Source organism: Protopterus annectens, chromosome 17.part0, assembly GCF_019279795.1.
Source record: "Protopterus annectens isolate FY-2018-M chromosome 17.part0, PAN1.0, whole genome shotgun sequence".
NCBI classification, from domain to species: Eukaryota; Metazoa; Chordata; order Ceratodontiformes; family Protopteridae; genus Protopterus; species Protopterus annectens.
The window spans coordinates 649,507,203-649,522,111 of NC_056751.1; the positions used below are offsets into that span (position 1 = coordinate 649,507,203).

Genomic DNA, 14,909 nt, shown 5'->3' on the forward strand with positions numbered 1-14,909 from the left:
AGCAACGGACATCTCCGTTGCTTATTTTAAAGCTGTCTCGCTATGTTAAACCCATTTAACATAGCAAAGCAGTAAAAAGCAATGGAGATCTTGCTTTCTCCGTTGCTTTTGGTCACAGCTCTGATGTACTGCATAGGCATGCGCAGTACATCAGAACTGCATGATACCAGACAGCTGCGGAAGGGCAGCAAAGAGGCATTATACAATGCCATTATTTAAGAAAAGTAATTATTTCTTTTCTTAAATAATGTCATAGTATAATAGCAATAACCACTTCTGGTGTGGGTAATGCGGATTTACCCACGGTTGTCTTTGTTTGGTCCCGAGGGCGAACCACGCCAACCGTGGGTAAATCCCGCATTACCCACACCCAGGCGTGGGTTATTGCTATAATAATCTTCAAGTCTTCATTTTGGAAATTCAAGACTATAATATCTATTACCACTATTTCCTTTGTAACCTCCTTGTTTGTTGAAACAATTCTCCAACTTCCACTTTAAACTCTACTACTTTGCTCACATAATTAATTTTTAAACAGATTCTGTTGGTATTAATAACTCATTGCAGTAGGTCTACAGCTTATTTACCATGGCTTCCAGGTGACCTACAATTCTTACATTATGATGTGCACAGTGTGAATTACAAGCTGAACACAATAGTTGAATTGTTAGTGCACATTGTAGAGTGGCTTATTTGGCTAGAATAGACTATTATCCTACATTTTACACTTTTTGATCTGTATTTTTATTTCAGTTCATTAGGTGTCTGGTTGTTAACAATTCTCTACTGTAACAAAATGTATGAGGAGCAAAGTACATTTCTCTAAACTTGGCTTTGCCATATTACCACAAAAAATGTTCAACAGGTACCTCCACAACACTGGAAAATATAGCAATTTCAAAGAAGTTATGAATAACATTCAGCTTCCAGTTCAAACTAACATTAAAAGTAACATTAAACAATATGTAAAGCTGTACAATAGGCAAAAGGAAATGATTTAGTACATTTTCCTTTAATAGTTTTATTTCTTACCTGCAATGATGTCATCCATCTGCTCCAAGGCTGCCTCAAGCATGTAGCTGGCATCAGATGCCATGGTGAGTTCCAGTTGAATATACTATCACTGTGTAGTCTTAACTGTCAAGACATAATAACAATATAACGTCTCAAACTACAATAAACATACAGTATGGGAAAAACAAAAACATTACATGAATAACATATTCTGCACAGTACTTTCACAAGATACAGTTATGCAGTGGTGGTATACATGTGCATATGACATGCCTAGAACACTTGACAAGAAAAGTGTTTATGAATATAGTGAATACCATTGGCAGATATTGTTTTGTTCTTTATAAAGTATATGTATAGAATTAATACAATTTTGTTCATAGTTTCCTGAGATATTTTTTTTTCTTGGCGAGTTACATTTTCTTGCTCTCTAGCTTAGAATTCACCTGCTTTGAGTTACCTGCTTTATTTTACTGTGTTTTTAAAATGAACCAGATTTAAATAAAATGGTTAAGGTTCTATTATGAACGACATAAAGAGGGTTACTCGCATCAGAGGTGAATGATTCTGAAAGGTCCAAAGCTGCCTGTGCCATGCAAATCAACAGAACAGCTAAAAAATGTTTTTGTTGAGGAAAAGCCCAATTCTACCCCATGAACTTATACACACCAATCCACGTTTGCACTGCATCGAGGAATGGAGAAAATCCCCAAAACAGTAGACAGCATTCTCAGACAATCATTTTTTTTTATTCAAGAAAAGTGGGGCAAGTGATTTCAAGGACTCTAGGAATGAAGGCACATGGGGAAGCCAAATGTCAAGACTTGTTGAAGCTTAGAGATTTCATGCATTTATCAGTCCAAATTGGATAAATGAACAAAAAAAAAATTGCTACAGACTGCACATTGTTCTTGCTGTTTTTAATTAGCCCATGAAAGATGAAAGTTAATTTTTACATTTTTCTTTTTTTTTTCTTTTCTGATAAATCAACCCACTCTCCTTTCTTGTATTTTTTTATCCAGCCTTCCCCTCCAGAAGCACTCTTCTACATTTCTATATTTGCTGCTTACCAGCTCTCCACACAGATGTTTTTTTTTTTTTTTTGTACTCAAGCAGTTTCCATGTGAAAACACTAGCTGTCCACTCTCCTTTCATTTTACAATGGTCATTTAAAATACCTAAACCAATTGCTGTTTATGTGAACTACAGGCAGTTTCCTTCACATCAAGGAAACTCCCTAAATTACACCCCTCTTTACAATATAATTAAACCTAACAGTTTTCTACAGTTGTTTTACTCTCTGCACCTACCATTTCAGAGCTCACTTTATTATAACAGCAAAATATGTTCATTGTTTAAACTGTCTCTAACTTTCACTTGAACATAAAAGGAAAATATGTTCTGAAACAAAGCATGAATCCTTCCAAAAATCATACTCACCATTCCCAGCACCTAAATGTGAGAAGACAAACTAATATCAACATCAAAGAAGCTAAATTCAATTACTGCAGAAATCAGGAACTCTTACTGGGTCATTCTATAAATTGCTCTTAAATATTAAACAACAGCTCAGACAAATCTCTCCTTGTCATCCAATGGCATTGCTGACAAAATGAACATTTCTTGAAGATTCCTTTTTTAAGCCTTGCAACACACCACCGCACTCTCCACATCCACATTGAAAACTTCCTTACCTTTCAGCCACATTACCATTCTTTTGAATTTATTGCTATCTCAACAATGCAGAACATAAGCTCCACATCAAAAAATCCACATAAATTGTTTTGTCTAAATTCCTAAAATAGGTGTTTCCTATATCTGCAAGCCTCTTTCCTCAAATTCAGCCTCTATACCCCCCTCCATCTACTTAGCTGTCTAATTATCTATCTATCTATCTATCTATCTATCTATCTATCTATCTATCTATCTATCTATCTATCTATCTATTCATCTATCAGTAGTGTTCCCACTGAAAAGAAAAGTGGCGGAATAATTATATTCCCTAAACCTACTAGCTGTTACCCAGCCACCCTGAAAACATTGGTCCTTTTGGTATCCTTTTACCTATAGCAAAGATCCATGAACATATTCTATATAAGCAGGTCTACTCCTTCTTTCGGTTGCTCCGGTTAGGGGTCGCCACAGTGGATCATATGTTTCCATTTCTTCCTGTCCTCTGCATCTTGCTCTGTCACACCAACCACCTGCATGTCCTCTCTCACCACATCCATAAACCTTATCTTAGGCCTTCCTCTTTTCCTGTTACCTGGCAGCTTCACCCTTAGCATCTTTTTCCCAATATACTCTGCATCCCTCCTCAGCACATGTCCAAACCAATGTAATCTTGCCTCTCTGGCTTTGTCTCCAAACCTTCCAACCTGGACTGACCCTCTAATATACTTATTCCTAATCCTGTTCACCCTCGTCACACCCAGTGCAAATCTTAACATCTTTAACTCTGCCACATCCAGCTCTGACTCCTGCCTTTTTGTCAATGCCACTGTCTCCAACCCATATAACATAGCTGATCACACTACCTTCTTGTAGACCTTCCCTTTCACTCTTACTGGCACTCATCTGTCACAAATCACTCCTGACACTCTTCTCCACCCACTCCATCCTGCCTGTACTCTCTTCTTCATCTCTCTTCCATAATCAACATTACTCTGAACTGTTGATCCCAAGTATTTAAACTCATCCACCTTCACCACCTCTACTCCCTGCATCCTCACCATTCCTCTATCCTCCCTCTCATTCACATACATATATTTTGTCTTACTCCTGCTGACCTTCATTCCTCTTCTCTCTAGAGCATATCTCTACCTCTCCAGGGTCTCCTCCACCTGTTCCCTACTCTCACTACAGATCACAATGTCATCTGCAAACATCATAGTCTATGGGGACTCCTGTCTGATCTCGTCTGTCAACCTGTCCATCATCATTGCAAACAAGAAAGGGCTCAGAGCTGATCCTTGATGTAATCCCACCTCCACCTTAAATGCATTCATCATTCCCACTGCAGACCTCACCGCTGTCACACTCCCCTCGTACATATCCTGTACCACTCTTACATACTTCTCTGACACTCCTGACTTCCTCATACAATACCACAACTCCTCTCTGGGCACCCTGTCATATGCTTTCTCTAAGTCCACAAAGACACAGTGCAGCTCCTTCTGACCATCTCTGTACTTCTCCATCGACACTCTCAGAGCAAACATTGCATCTGTAGTGCTCTTTCCCGGCATGAAACCATACTGCTGATCACTAATCATCAGCTCCCTTCTTAACCTAGCTTTCACTACTCTTTCCCATAACTTCATGCTGTTACTGATCAGTTTAATCCCTCTGTAGTTACTACAGCTCTGCACATCACCCTTATTCTTAAAAATCGGTACCAAAACAATTTTTCTCCATTCCTCAGGCATGCTGTCACTTTCCAAGATTTTATTAAACAATCTAGTTAAAAACTCCACTGCCATTTCACCTAAACACCTTCATGCTTCCACAGGTATGTCATCTGGACCAACAGCCTTTCCATTCTTCATCCTCTTCATAGCTATCCTTACTTCTTCCTTGCTAATCCACTGCACTTCATGATTCACTATGTGCACATCATCCAGCCTTCTCTCCCTCTCATTCTCTTCATTCATCAGCCCCTCAAAGTACTCTTTCCATCTGCTCAACACACTCTCCTCAATTATGAGTATGTTTCCCCTCATTATCCTTTATCACCCGTACCTGCTGCACATCTTTACTAGCTCAGTCCCTCTGTCTAGCCAATCGGTACAAGTCCTTTTCTCCCTCCTTAGTGTCAAAGCATTCATACAACTCTTCATATGCCTTATCCTTAGCCTTCGCCCCCTCTCTCTTTGCCAAGCACCTCATCTCCTTATTCTCCTGTCTACTTTCTACATCTCTCTGACAATCCCACTACTTCTTGACCAATCTCTTTCTCTATACACTCTGCTGTACTTCATTTCACCACCAGGTCTCCTTGTCCTCCTTCCTCTTTCCAGATGTCACACCAAGCACCTTTCTAGCCATCTCCCTTACTAGCACTGCTCTAGTTACCCAGCTATTCGGTAACTCTTCACTGCCACCCAGTGCCTGTTTTAACTCTTCCCTGAACTCCACCTCACAATTACCCTTTTTCAATTTCCACCATTTGATCCTTGGTACTGCCCTCACACTCCTCCTTCTCTTCTTGATCACCAATGTCATCCTACAAACCACCATCCTATGCTGCCTAACTACACTTTCCCCTGCCACCAATTTACAGTCTCCAATCTCCTTCAGACTGGCCCTTCTACATAAGATATAATCCACCTGTGTGCATCTTCCTCCACTCTTGTATGTCACCCTATGCTCCTCCCTCTTGTTAAAATACATATTCACCACAGCCATGTCCATCCTTTTCGCAAAATCCAGTACCATCTGACCTTCTGCATTCTTTTGCTTAACACCATACTTACCCATCACCTCCTCATCCCCTCTGTTCCCTTCACCAACATGCCCATTGAAATCTGCTCCAATCACCAGTCTCTCACCCTTGGGTACATTCATCTCCACTTCATCCAACTCACTCCAAAATTTTTCTTTCTCATCCATCGCACACCCAACTTATGGAGCATATGCACTAACAACATTCATCATTACACCATCAATTTCCAGCTTCATAAACATCACTCTATCCAACACTCTTTTCACCTTCAAAACATTCTTAGAATACTGTTCCTTCAGGATAACACCTACGCCATTTCTACTCCCATCCACACCATGATAAAACAATTTAAACCCACCACCAATACACTTAGCCTTGCTCCCCTTTCATCTGGTCTCCTGCACACACAATATACCAACCTTCCTTCTGTCCATCATATCAGCTAGCTCTCTCCCTATATCAGTAATACTGCCAACATTCAAAGTTCCGACCCTCACTATCACAGTCATAGCCTTTACCTGCCCTCGGGCATGCCTTCCACCTCTTCTCCTCCTTCGGCCAATAGTAGCCCAATTTCCGCCAGCACCGTGTTGGCCAACAGTACTGGTGGTGGTCGTTGTTAACCGGGGCCTCGACCGGACTGATATGTATATCTGTACTGTTGTCCGCATGTATGATTTGGCAAAATTTTATGCCGGATGCCCTTCCTGATGCAACCCTCCCCATTTATCTGGACTTGGGACCGGCACAAAGAAATGCACTGGCTTGTGCAGCCCCAGTGGCTGGGTTATCCTATATAAGCAGGTAATTCTGTTAAAACAAGACAGGCGTCTTCTCTCACAGACAGCAAGGCTTCTTTGTAGCTGAAATACCTCTGTTACTCTAATTCAAGATACAAATGCTGTATTTGTCAACCTGGATAAAGATCTAATAACCAAGACTGTCTTTGTGGATCACAAAAAATAAAAAACAAAAATGAAAAAACAAACAAACAAAAAAAGAAAAACAAAAAAAGAAACCTTTTAATTCAACAGATCACACTGACCGCCAAGCACATGATGTTATATAACCAGACAATGACAATTACTGGTTTACAACTATGTAATACTGAAAGACAAAGAATGTGAGACTTTGTAGCAATGTTACATCATGTAAACATATTTACAGTACCTGTCTTTACCTAAGACTCAGTATTTCAGAAACTTGGATTTGATGACTGCATTGTTCTCACTATGCCAATGCCCTCTTTCCAGGGGACCTGAGGTGGTAATTATACTAATTAGGGGCAATTTAGCCATGGCACTTGAGAACTTTCACTACTTTTTGGAGCCGCTTAATGGTGCTGGAGGACTTCTACAGCAGCAAGGAAGAGGCGTAAGGGAAGCAGCAACATGGAGGAGGAGAGAAATGCTAAGGAGATTTTTAAGGAGGTAAGTTAGAATTTGGAGAAAAATTTGTTTGCTATGGAGCTTCAGAATGTAAACAAAAATTCCTGTGTTGCGGATGTTACAACAGGGTGGCATTTAGCTGTCTCCTTGGAGAAAGAAGTAAGTTAGTCTGAGTAAGTGGTGCAGATAACATAACTGGCATTAGGAGATCTTGCAGATGTTGCTCTGTTAAAAAAAATATTTGAACAGGATGATCCAGGTGACAGTTCTGCTGTTTCATGGGGTAAAATGCCTGATAGCTTTTTCAGAAGTATAGAAGATGTGGATAAGGAACCAAATGAAGTGGCATCGCAGAATGCAACAGTAAAAACTTATTCAGCAGTGACAGAATGTAAAAGAGGAACGCTACAACAGAGTGAGAAAGGCTTTGATTTTGTGAACAGATAATGGAGTAACTTAAATATATGCAGTAGTGAAGAAGAGAAGATCAACTGTGAGAATAGGAACAAAAAAATTTACACTGTAATAGACACCTATGTATGGAACAATTCAGTAACTGTTCTGGGTTTTAAACCTCAAGAAGGTCAGTCTTTTATACATACTGGGATTGCAACTTTTTTGTTACTTAACAGTAAAAATTGATGGACCGATGATAACATTTCCGGAACTGTGTATAGAACAATTATCTGTTTTCTGGTAGTAACTGGAACCAAGCGAATGAAACTTCAAACGTAACCAAAAAAGACAAAGCTCCAATTTTCACCAAACAACACGAAGCAATAGTTTAGCGCTTTCAATCACCTTTATTATGTGACCTTCTTCAGAAACAACTTTTCATTTTCTTTTTCATCCTTTTATATGTACTAACAGGAAATGACATGTTAAATGAACATGAATAATTAATCATTTATAAAATAATTCAACTTGTTTTTTTATTATTTTTTTTAAAGAACATTTTCTCTATAAAAATTATTACATTTAAAAAATACTTGTGATAAAACTTGATATTAATTTAATAAATGAAAACTTACTATATTATATGTTTTTATCTATATAGCAAAAAACATTTTAAACTAATCATGTCATTTAACCCGGGAAACTTGTCTGCCCCCAGGTATAACTGCCAATATGCCTCTTTACATTCTAAAATATTATTTAAATCTCCACCAAAATTTACCTTGTCTACATTGTCCAAAACAAAGAATTCAAACTTTTTGAATTCTTTGCACATGATGGAATGTCTAAAAAGGGCATTGGTTTTATCACTTTTTTTGATGGCTAAATTGTGCTCATAAATACGCCTTTTTAAATTTATTTTCGTCTTACCTACATAATAATTTTTACATGTTACACAACTCGCCAAATACACGACAAATTCACTATTACAGTTGAAATCATTTTTAGCCCAAAATATCTCATTGGACTGCCCAATGGTAATGAAAGATGTATTACTAATGAACCTACATTGCTTACAGTTGTTACAACTATAAGTCCCCTTTTTTATAGAACAAACTCAACATGTTGAATTATTTTATAAATGATTAATTATTCATGTTCATTTAACATGTCATTTCCTGTTAGTACATATAAAAGGATGAAAAAGAAAATGAAAAGTTGTTTCTGAAGAAGGTCACATAATAAAGGTGATTGAAAGCGCTAAACTATTGCTTCATGTTGTTTGGTGAAAATTGGAGCTTTGTCTATTTTGGTTACGTTTGAAGTTTCATTCGCTTAGTTCCAGTTTTGTGGTGTTTTTTTAAGTTCCTGTTACACCATATGGCAACGGAGAATACTACACAAGAAGTGTTGTTGAACTTGTCAACTTATTCAATAGGAGAGGATGCAGCAGACAAGGTCGAGCGGCAAGCTTTCTCCAAGTTTGACATTCAAAGTTTGATTACTGTAGCAGTTAAAGAGTGTTTGTCAGAATTAAATAATAGACAAACGCTCAATTCCAAAGAACTGACTTCGATTACGTCATGAGACAGAGTTGGGCGTGGAGACGTGAACTCTGCAAGTGATGGCGTTCCTTTCACGGGAAGATTGCTTCCTGAGTTGGCTGGATCTAACAATAATACAATAACATCAGGACTGGCCAAGAATGAAGTGGATGTCTGGCGATACATCTCCAAGGAAAACAGTAATCCTTTTGCTGACGTTGAACAAACAGCATTTTCAAACAAAGTAAGTAATTCTGCTTTGGACTATGCCAACTGTCGTAAACTAATTTACGAAATGGAAAGAGTTGTTTTAAAACACGTAACAGTATCTTTAGAAATACAGTATTTAGAAGAATGTGTTAAACGCCGAGTAGTACCTCAAGGGTTGCGCACAGCAAAATTTCCGAACTGTGTGACACCCGGAGACAAACTTAGTCTAGAATTGATTAAGTTATACAACGATACTGGTATACGAATGATGGTATTATTAACAGAACACTACAATACTGAATTAGAGAAGTTAAAAGAGGTCATTAAAAGTTTGGATGAAAAAATCAAAAGTTCAACATCTTTTAATAGCTTTTTGGCATTATACAATGGGGTTGAAGCCAAGGCAGAATGACAGAAAGCTACTATTATATCCAGGAAGCAGCATAAACTTAAAAGGGATATTTTTGCCTACAGTACTAACAAAGCTTACATTGTATATGATGATCGTGGTAATAGTGATAATAGGGGTCATGTGGGACCGCTTGACAACAATAGTTCTAACACTAAATTGGTTGGGGTTAACACTACCCAATCAAGAGAAACTGGTTTTAATGTAGTAGATGAACCTACAGTCAATACCACGAACAGTGAAAACATCAATAACAATGTACAAAACGTCAATGACATTGACAATGATGTTACAACATATGCTGAAGTGGCAAGTACATCAGTAGTCAATAAAGAGACTCCTTTTTTTGGGGGCACAAATCAAAACAAATGGACTACAAAATGGTACAATGCCACTCAAAAAAAGTTCAAGCAGAAAGGCAAGAACAGGAGAAAGTGGTAAATCCATTAGAAGTGGACTGTTTTGAAATGGACATTTTAAATTTATCAAATGTAATACTGTCTAATGATGCAGAGAATGTTTTGAAAAAAGGCTTCTCATTCATTCCATCTAATAGATTCAATATTGGGAAGTTACTTATAGATTTTAGATTGTACTTGAGAAAATTGAATTTAAATTACATTATGCATGACATAGTACAATTTAATGACGAAGAACAAGATGGGATTAGGAAACCAAGTACTTATAATCCTCCGTTATTGAATACATTACAAGTTTTTCAGAACTCATGTGAAAATGAGTTCAGAAAAATTAGATTATGTAACAAAGAAAAGAATTTGTCTGAAAGTGAGTTCAAAGCTTTAAAATCTCTAAGTAATGATAAAAACATCAGGGTGATGAAAGCTGATAAGGGTGGGAAGATTGTCATTATGAATACAAATGACTATGAAAAAAAACATTGAAACCACCTTAATGGATGACAGTACATAGAAAAAAATAAGCTTGGATTTTGTAAAATCAAAATATAACAATATAAACAGTATATTGTTTGATATGTTTAGTCAAGGTGAAATAGATGGAGCTAGTTATGAATTCATGCAAGTAGAAGAGCCTAGAATGCCAAATTTATTTGGAATTCCAAAAATTCAGGGGATTGATAAAGTTATACCATTTAGACCAATTATTTCAGCAAAAAGGTCTAAAACTGAAAACATTTCCATATGGCTTGACAAGATATTGAACCCTATAGTTCAGAAATCCAAGTATTATTTGAGCGATTCCTGGCACCTACTAGAAATCCTGAGAGAGTACAAAATGGATGGTAAAGAATTGTTTTTTGGATGTTTAGATGTGAGTAGTTTGTATACATCCATAGACCAAGACATTGGTATAGAATACATGAGAGAATACTTAAACAAAAATTCAGGACTCTCTGGAATGAAAATTAACACTTGTTGTAGTTTGATGGAACTCATCTTGGAAAACAATTTTTTTGTTTTCAATAAGAGAGTGTATCAACAAGTTTCAGGTGTAGCAATGGGTGCCAGAGTGGCCCCTGCTTTTGCCAATATTGTGATGGCAAATTGGGAACAAAAATATTTAGAAAGTCATCCCAGTTTTCACAAAGTAGAGATCTGCCATTGGTTCATAGACGATTTGATATTTTTATGGTCAGGGAATCAGGTAGAATTTGAAAAGTTTGTGGAAGATTTAAACAACACAACAACCTTTTTACATTTTAAGCTTGGAGAATTTGGAAAAGTGATTAACTTTTTAGACATCACTATAGAAGTGAATGTTGAAAAAAGAATCTTTACAAGTAAAATTTATAGGAAACCATATTTTGCAAATCAATATATACATAAAGACAGTTTACATCCAACTCATATGAAAAAGGGTGTCATCAAGGGTCAATTCATAAGGTTAAGTAGGTTAACCTCAAATGATGACACGTTTTCAATTGAAGGAAAAACTTTGAAAATGTTATTTCACAAACGGGGCTATGACAAAGAATGGATTAATAAAATAGAGAATGAAGTTATAAATTTGAGACAAAATGTGGCTAAGCCAATATTATATTCAACAGACATACTAATAGAATCTATGGAGATGTCTGAACAAACAAGAATGGAAAAGTCGAGAGAAGAATATAGAATATCTTTCCCAATACCAATTGTAGATGAAATGTGGGAAATTAAAAGTGTTATAATAGAGAATTGGAAGATCATTTTGGGGAACAAAGGTTTAGTGGACACAATAGGTCTAAACCCAAAATTCACATTCAAGAGAACAACCAATATAAAGAGTAGGTTAGAGGTCCACGAAGAGTCAACAAGACTTTCTCGAGTTTGTTCTATAAAAAAGGGGACTTACAGTTGCAATAATTGTAAGCAATGTAGGTTCATTAGTAATACATCTTTCATTACCATTGGGCAGTCCAATGAGATATTTTGGGCAAAAAATTATTTTAACTGTAATAGTGAATTTGTCGTGTATTTAGCGAGTTGTGTAACATGCAAAAATTATTATGTAGGTAAGACGAAAAGAAATTTAAAAAGGCGTATTTATGAGCACAATTTAGCCATTAAAAAAAGTGATAAAACCAATGCCCTTTTTAGACATTCCATCATGTGCAAAGAATTCAAAAAGTTTGAATTCTTTGTTTTGGACAATGTAGACAAGGTAAATTTTGGTGGAGATTTAAATAATATTTTAGAATGTAAAGAGGCATATTGGCAGTTATACCTGGGGGCAGACAAGTTTCCCGGGTTAAATGACATGATTAGTTTAAAATGTTTTTTGCTATATAGGTAAAAACACATAATATAGTAAGTTTTTACTTATTAAATTAATATCAAGTTTTATTACAAGTATTTTTTAAATGTAATAATTTTTATAGAGAAGATGTTCTTTTTAAAAATAAAAATAAAAACATGTTGAATTATTTTATAAATGATTAATTATTCATGTTCATTTAACATGTCATTTCCTGTTAGTACATATAAAAGGATGAAAAAGAAAATGAAAAGTTGTTTCTGAAGAAGGTCACATAATAAAGGTGATTGAAAGCGCTAAACTATTGCTTCATGTTGTTTGGTGAAAATTGGAGCTTTGTCTTTTCTGGTAGTAACTTAAATGTTAAAAAAAAATGTTACTTTGCAGTTCAGAACTGATGAACTGGAAGAGGACGATATTAAAAAACACATGCCAGGTCTATGTGAAACTGTTAATAATACTGTGAAAGTCAGAAATAAGAGAAACTTACGTAATGTTGGGTGGAGGTTGGAAGCTGTTTTGAAATGTTAAAAAAACATGGTGAAACACTTGTCATGGGACGTTAAGATATGATAACCAGACTAAATAATGTTTCTTTTGTTGGAACTTTTTTTGTTTAATTAATATTTGTGACAAGGTACAATGTAACCAGTGTAGGGAGAAAGAACACTGCAAGATGGTATGTGCTTGAATGTAGAATGAGTAAAAAAGGCATACTTTTTGATGGATTGTCAACAGCAAACAGTAATTAATGAGAAAAGAAGGAGAAATGGAAGAAAGCATACACGAGGAAGGACAACAAGAGGTTTGGGGAGAGATGCATTAAGTGTAGAAGAAGAAATATGGAGGGGAAAATAAGGAGAGAGAGTGCAAACAGGAAAAGAGATCAGGAGAAGGGATGAGTATTAATAATTGTTTGAAGTTCTATCCAGTGAAAAATACGATTCTGAGGATCAGCTATTATTTGTACATAAAACCAGGAAAAATATTCCATTACATACGTGCATACAAATACTTCAAGCACAGGCATTAATGCCCTTCTAGCCTAATAATATACCAATATAGTTGCTCCCATACTAAGTGTCCAGGCTGGGCTTAAAAATGTCTAAACTAGTGCTTGCTTAATGTAATTTGGTAGTCTATTCCACACATCAGCTGCTCTCTCAGAGAACCAATTAGTACACTTCTCATTCCTATTGAATCTTCTACATAGGTTGTCTGATGATTTTCTACTCCTTTTTATAAACCCAAGCATCCCCATAGGTAGTTACATCTAAATGCCCTATATACTTGAATATGGACTCCTCTTAAACATCTGTATGAGACGCTGTACAAGTTCAGATATTTTAGTCTTTCATAATAACTAAAATTTTCACATCCATGGATACCCTGGGATATTTCCACTATACTCTTTCAAGTTTACTCATGCTTGTTTTCTAATAAGGTTTCCATATTGTTATTCCATGCTCAAGTCTGTGTCTAATGTAACTTGCTAACAAACAAGGACTTTTTATGCAACCCACAGTTCTATAACTATCATTAACCAATTAGTTGATATGATTAGGAAAACTCAAAACTGGATTTATCCATATGTCCAGGTCCTTGAATGAATCCACAGTTTCAATCATTATGTGCTGTATTAAATATTCACCTTTCAGTTTACATCTCCCAAATTTCATATGCTTAGGTTTTAATCAATTTACCAGCATATTATTCTCCTGTGCCAAAATGGTCAATGTAGTCAAGCTCTTTTGCAGACATGCCCCATCTGTAACACATGCAGTCAGTTTACCCAGTTTCAGTTCATCTATATGCAGACTATAGAACACCCCGGAAGAAAAAAAATATATATGAAAGTTACAATCTAAACAAGTATGAGCCTAGGAGAGAACCCTGTGGGCCATCTTGACCACAACCAAGAACTTCATCTGTCCACTTGCTGTTTGATAGTTCGCATACCATATTTGTAAACTATGCGGCTATCCATGTTACCAACAGTACATCAATACCTAGTTGTTCTAATTTATTTATTAGTGTTTTGTGTATGACCCTGTCAAATGCTGAAGTTAAATCTATATAAATCACATCACAGCACAATTTTTCATTCATAGCTGTTATTATATTGTTATAGAACATCATGCTACATGTGGTAATAGATCTATTTTTAATATATGCCTGCTGATATATGGTTTCAAGTTGCATCCTTTCCAGTTCTAGCACTAAGTTATTTTTCCACAACATGAAAGTAGACTTAAGGAGGTCTGTATGTCTCTGGGTTTGTCCTACTCCACTTTCCCTTAAATAATAAGCACACATCTCCAGTCTTAAGGAATCTCACAATATTTATATGATCTAGTAAATAATAGATGTAATGGTACTTTGAGTTCTTGAAGTATTCTCAGGTCATTATTATTAACTCCATTGTCTTCCAGTACTTTGCTAGGATCCAGTTTGCATAGTTTTTGTTCAATATGATCTTATTTTATTTCAGTATCTGAGGTTACATGGACACCACTAGGACAACTTATCACCCCTTTGTTGATCCAAACTGTTTTGTATAAAATTTTGTAAATACATCTATAATATGTTGTGTCTGAGAACTAATTTTAGAATCTACACACAGTTTACTGCTTTCATATCTTATGTATCTATAAAACGTTTTCATATTACTTTCAACATCTTTATATAAATTATCAAATTTTTCTTGAACTTGTCTCATACTATACTTAATTTGTTTGGCCACCTTGCTTATTTCAGTTTCCAAAGTTGTGGTTCAGCCTATTTTCCAT

At 36.1% G+C, this 14,909-nt stretch overlaps 1 protein-coding gene across 1 annotated transcript in view; it reads right to left on the reverse strand.

Annotated features, from left to right (window-relative positions):
- The window catches only part of PPFIBP2 (PPFIA binding protein 2), a gene marked incomplete in the record, with an annotated part of 2,221,164 nt that overhangs the window by 1,633,018 nt on the left and 573,237 nt on the right, over positions 1 to 14,909 (reverse strand). The window contains 1 exon segment of the mRNA XM_044058974.1: positions 1,033 to 1,137. Coding sequence (XP_043914909.1) covers positions 1,033 to 1,096 — 64 coding nt within the window.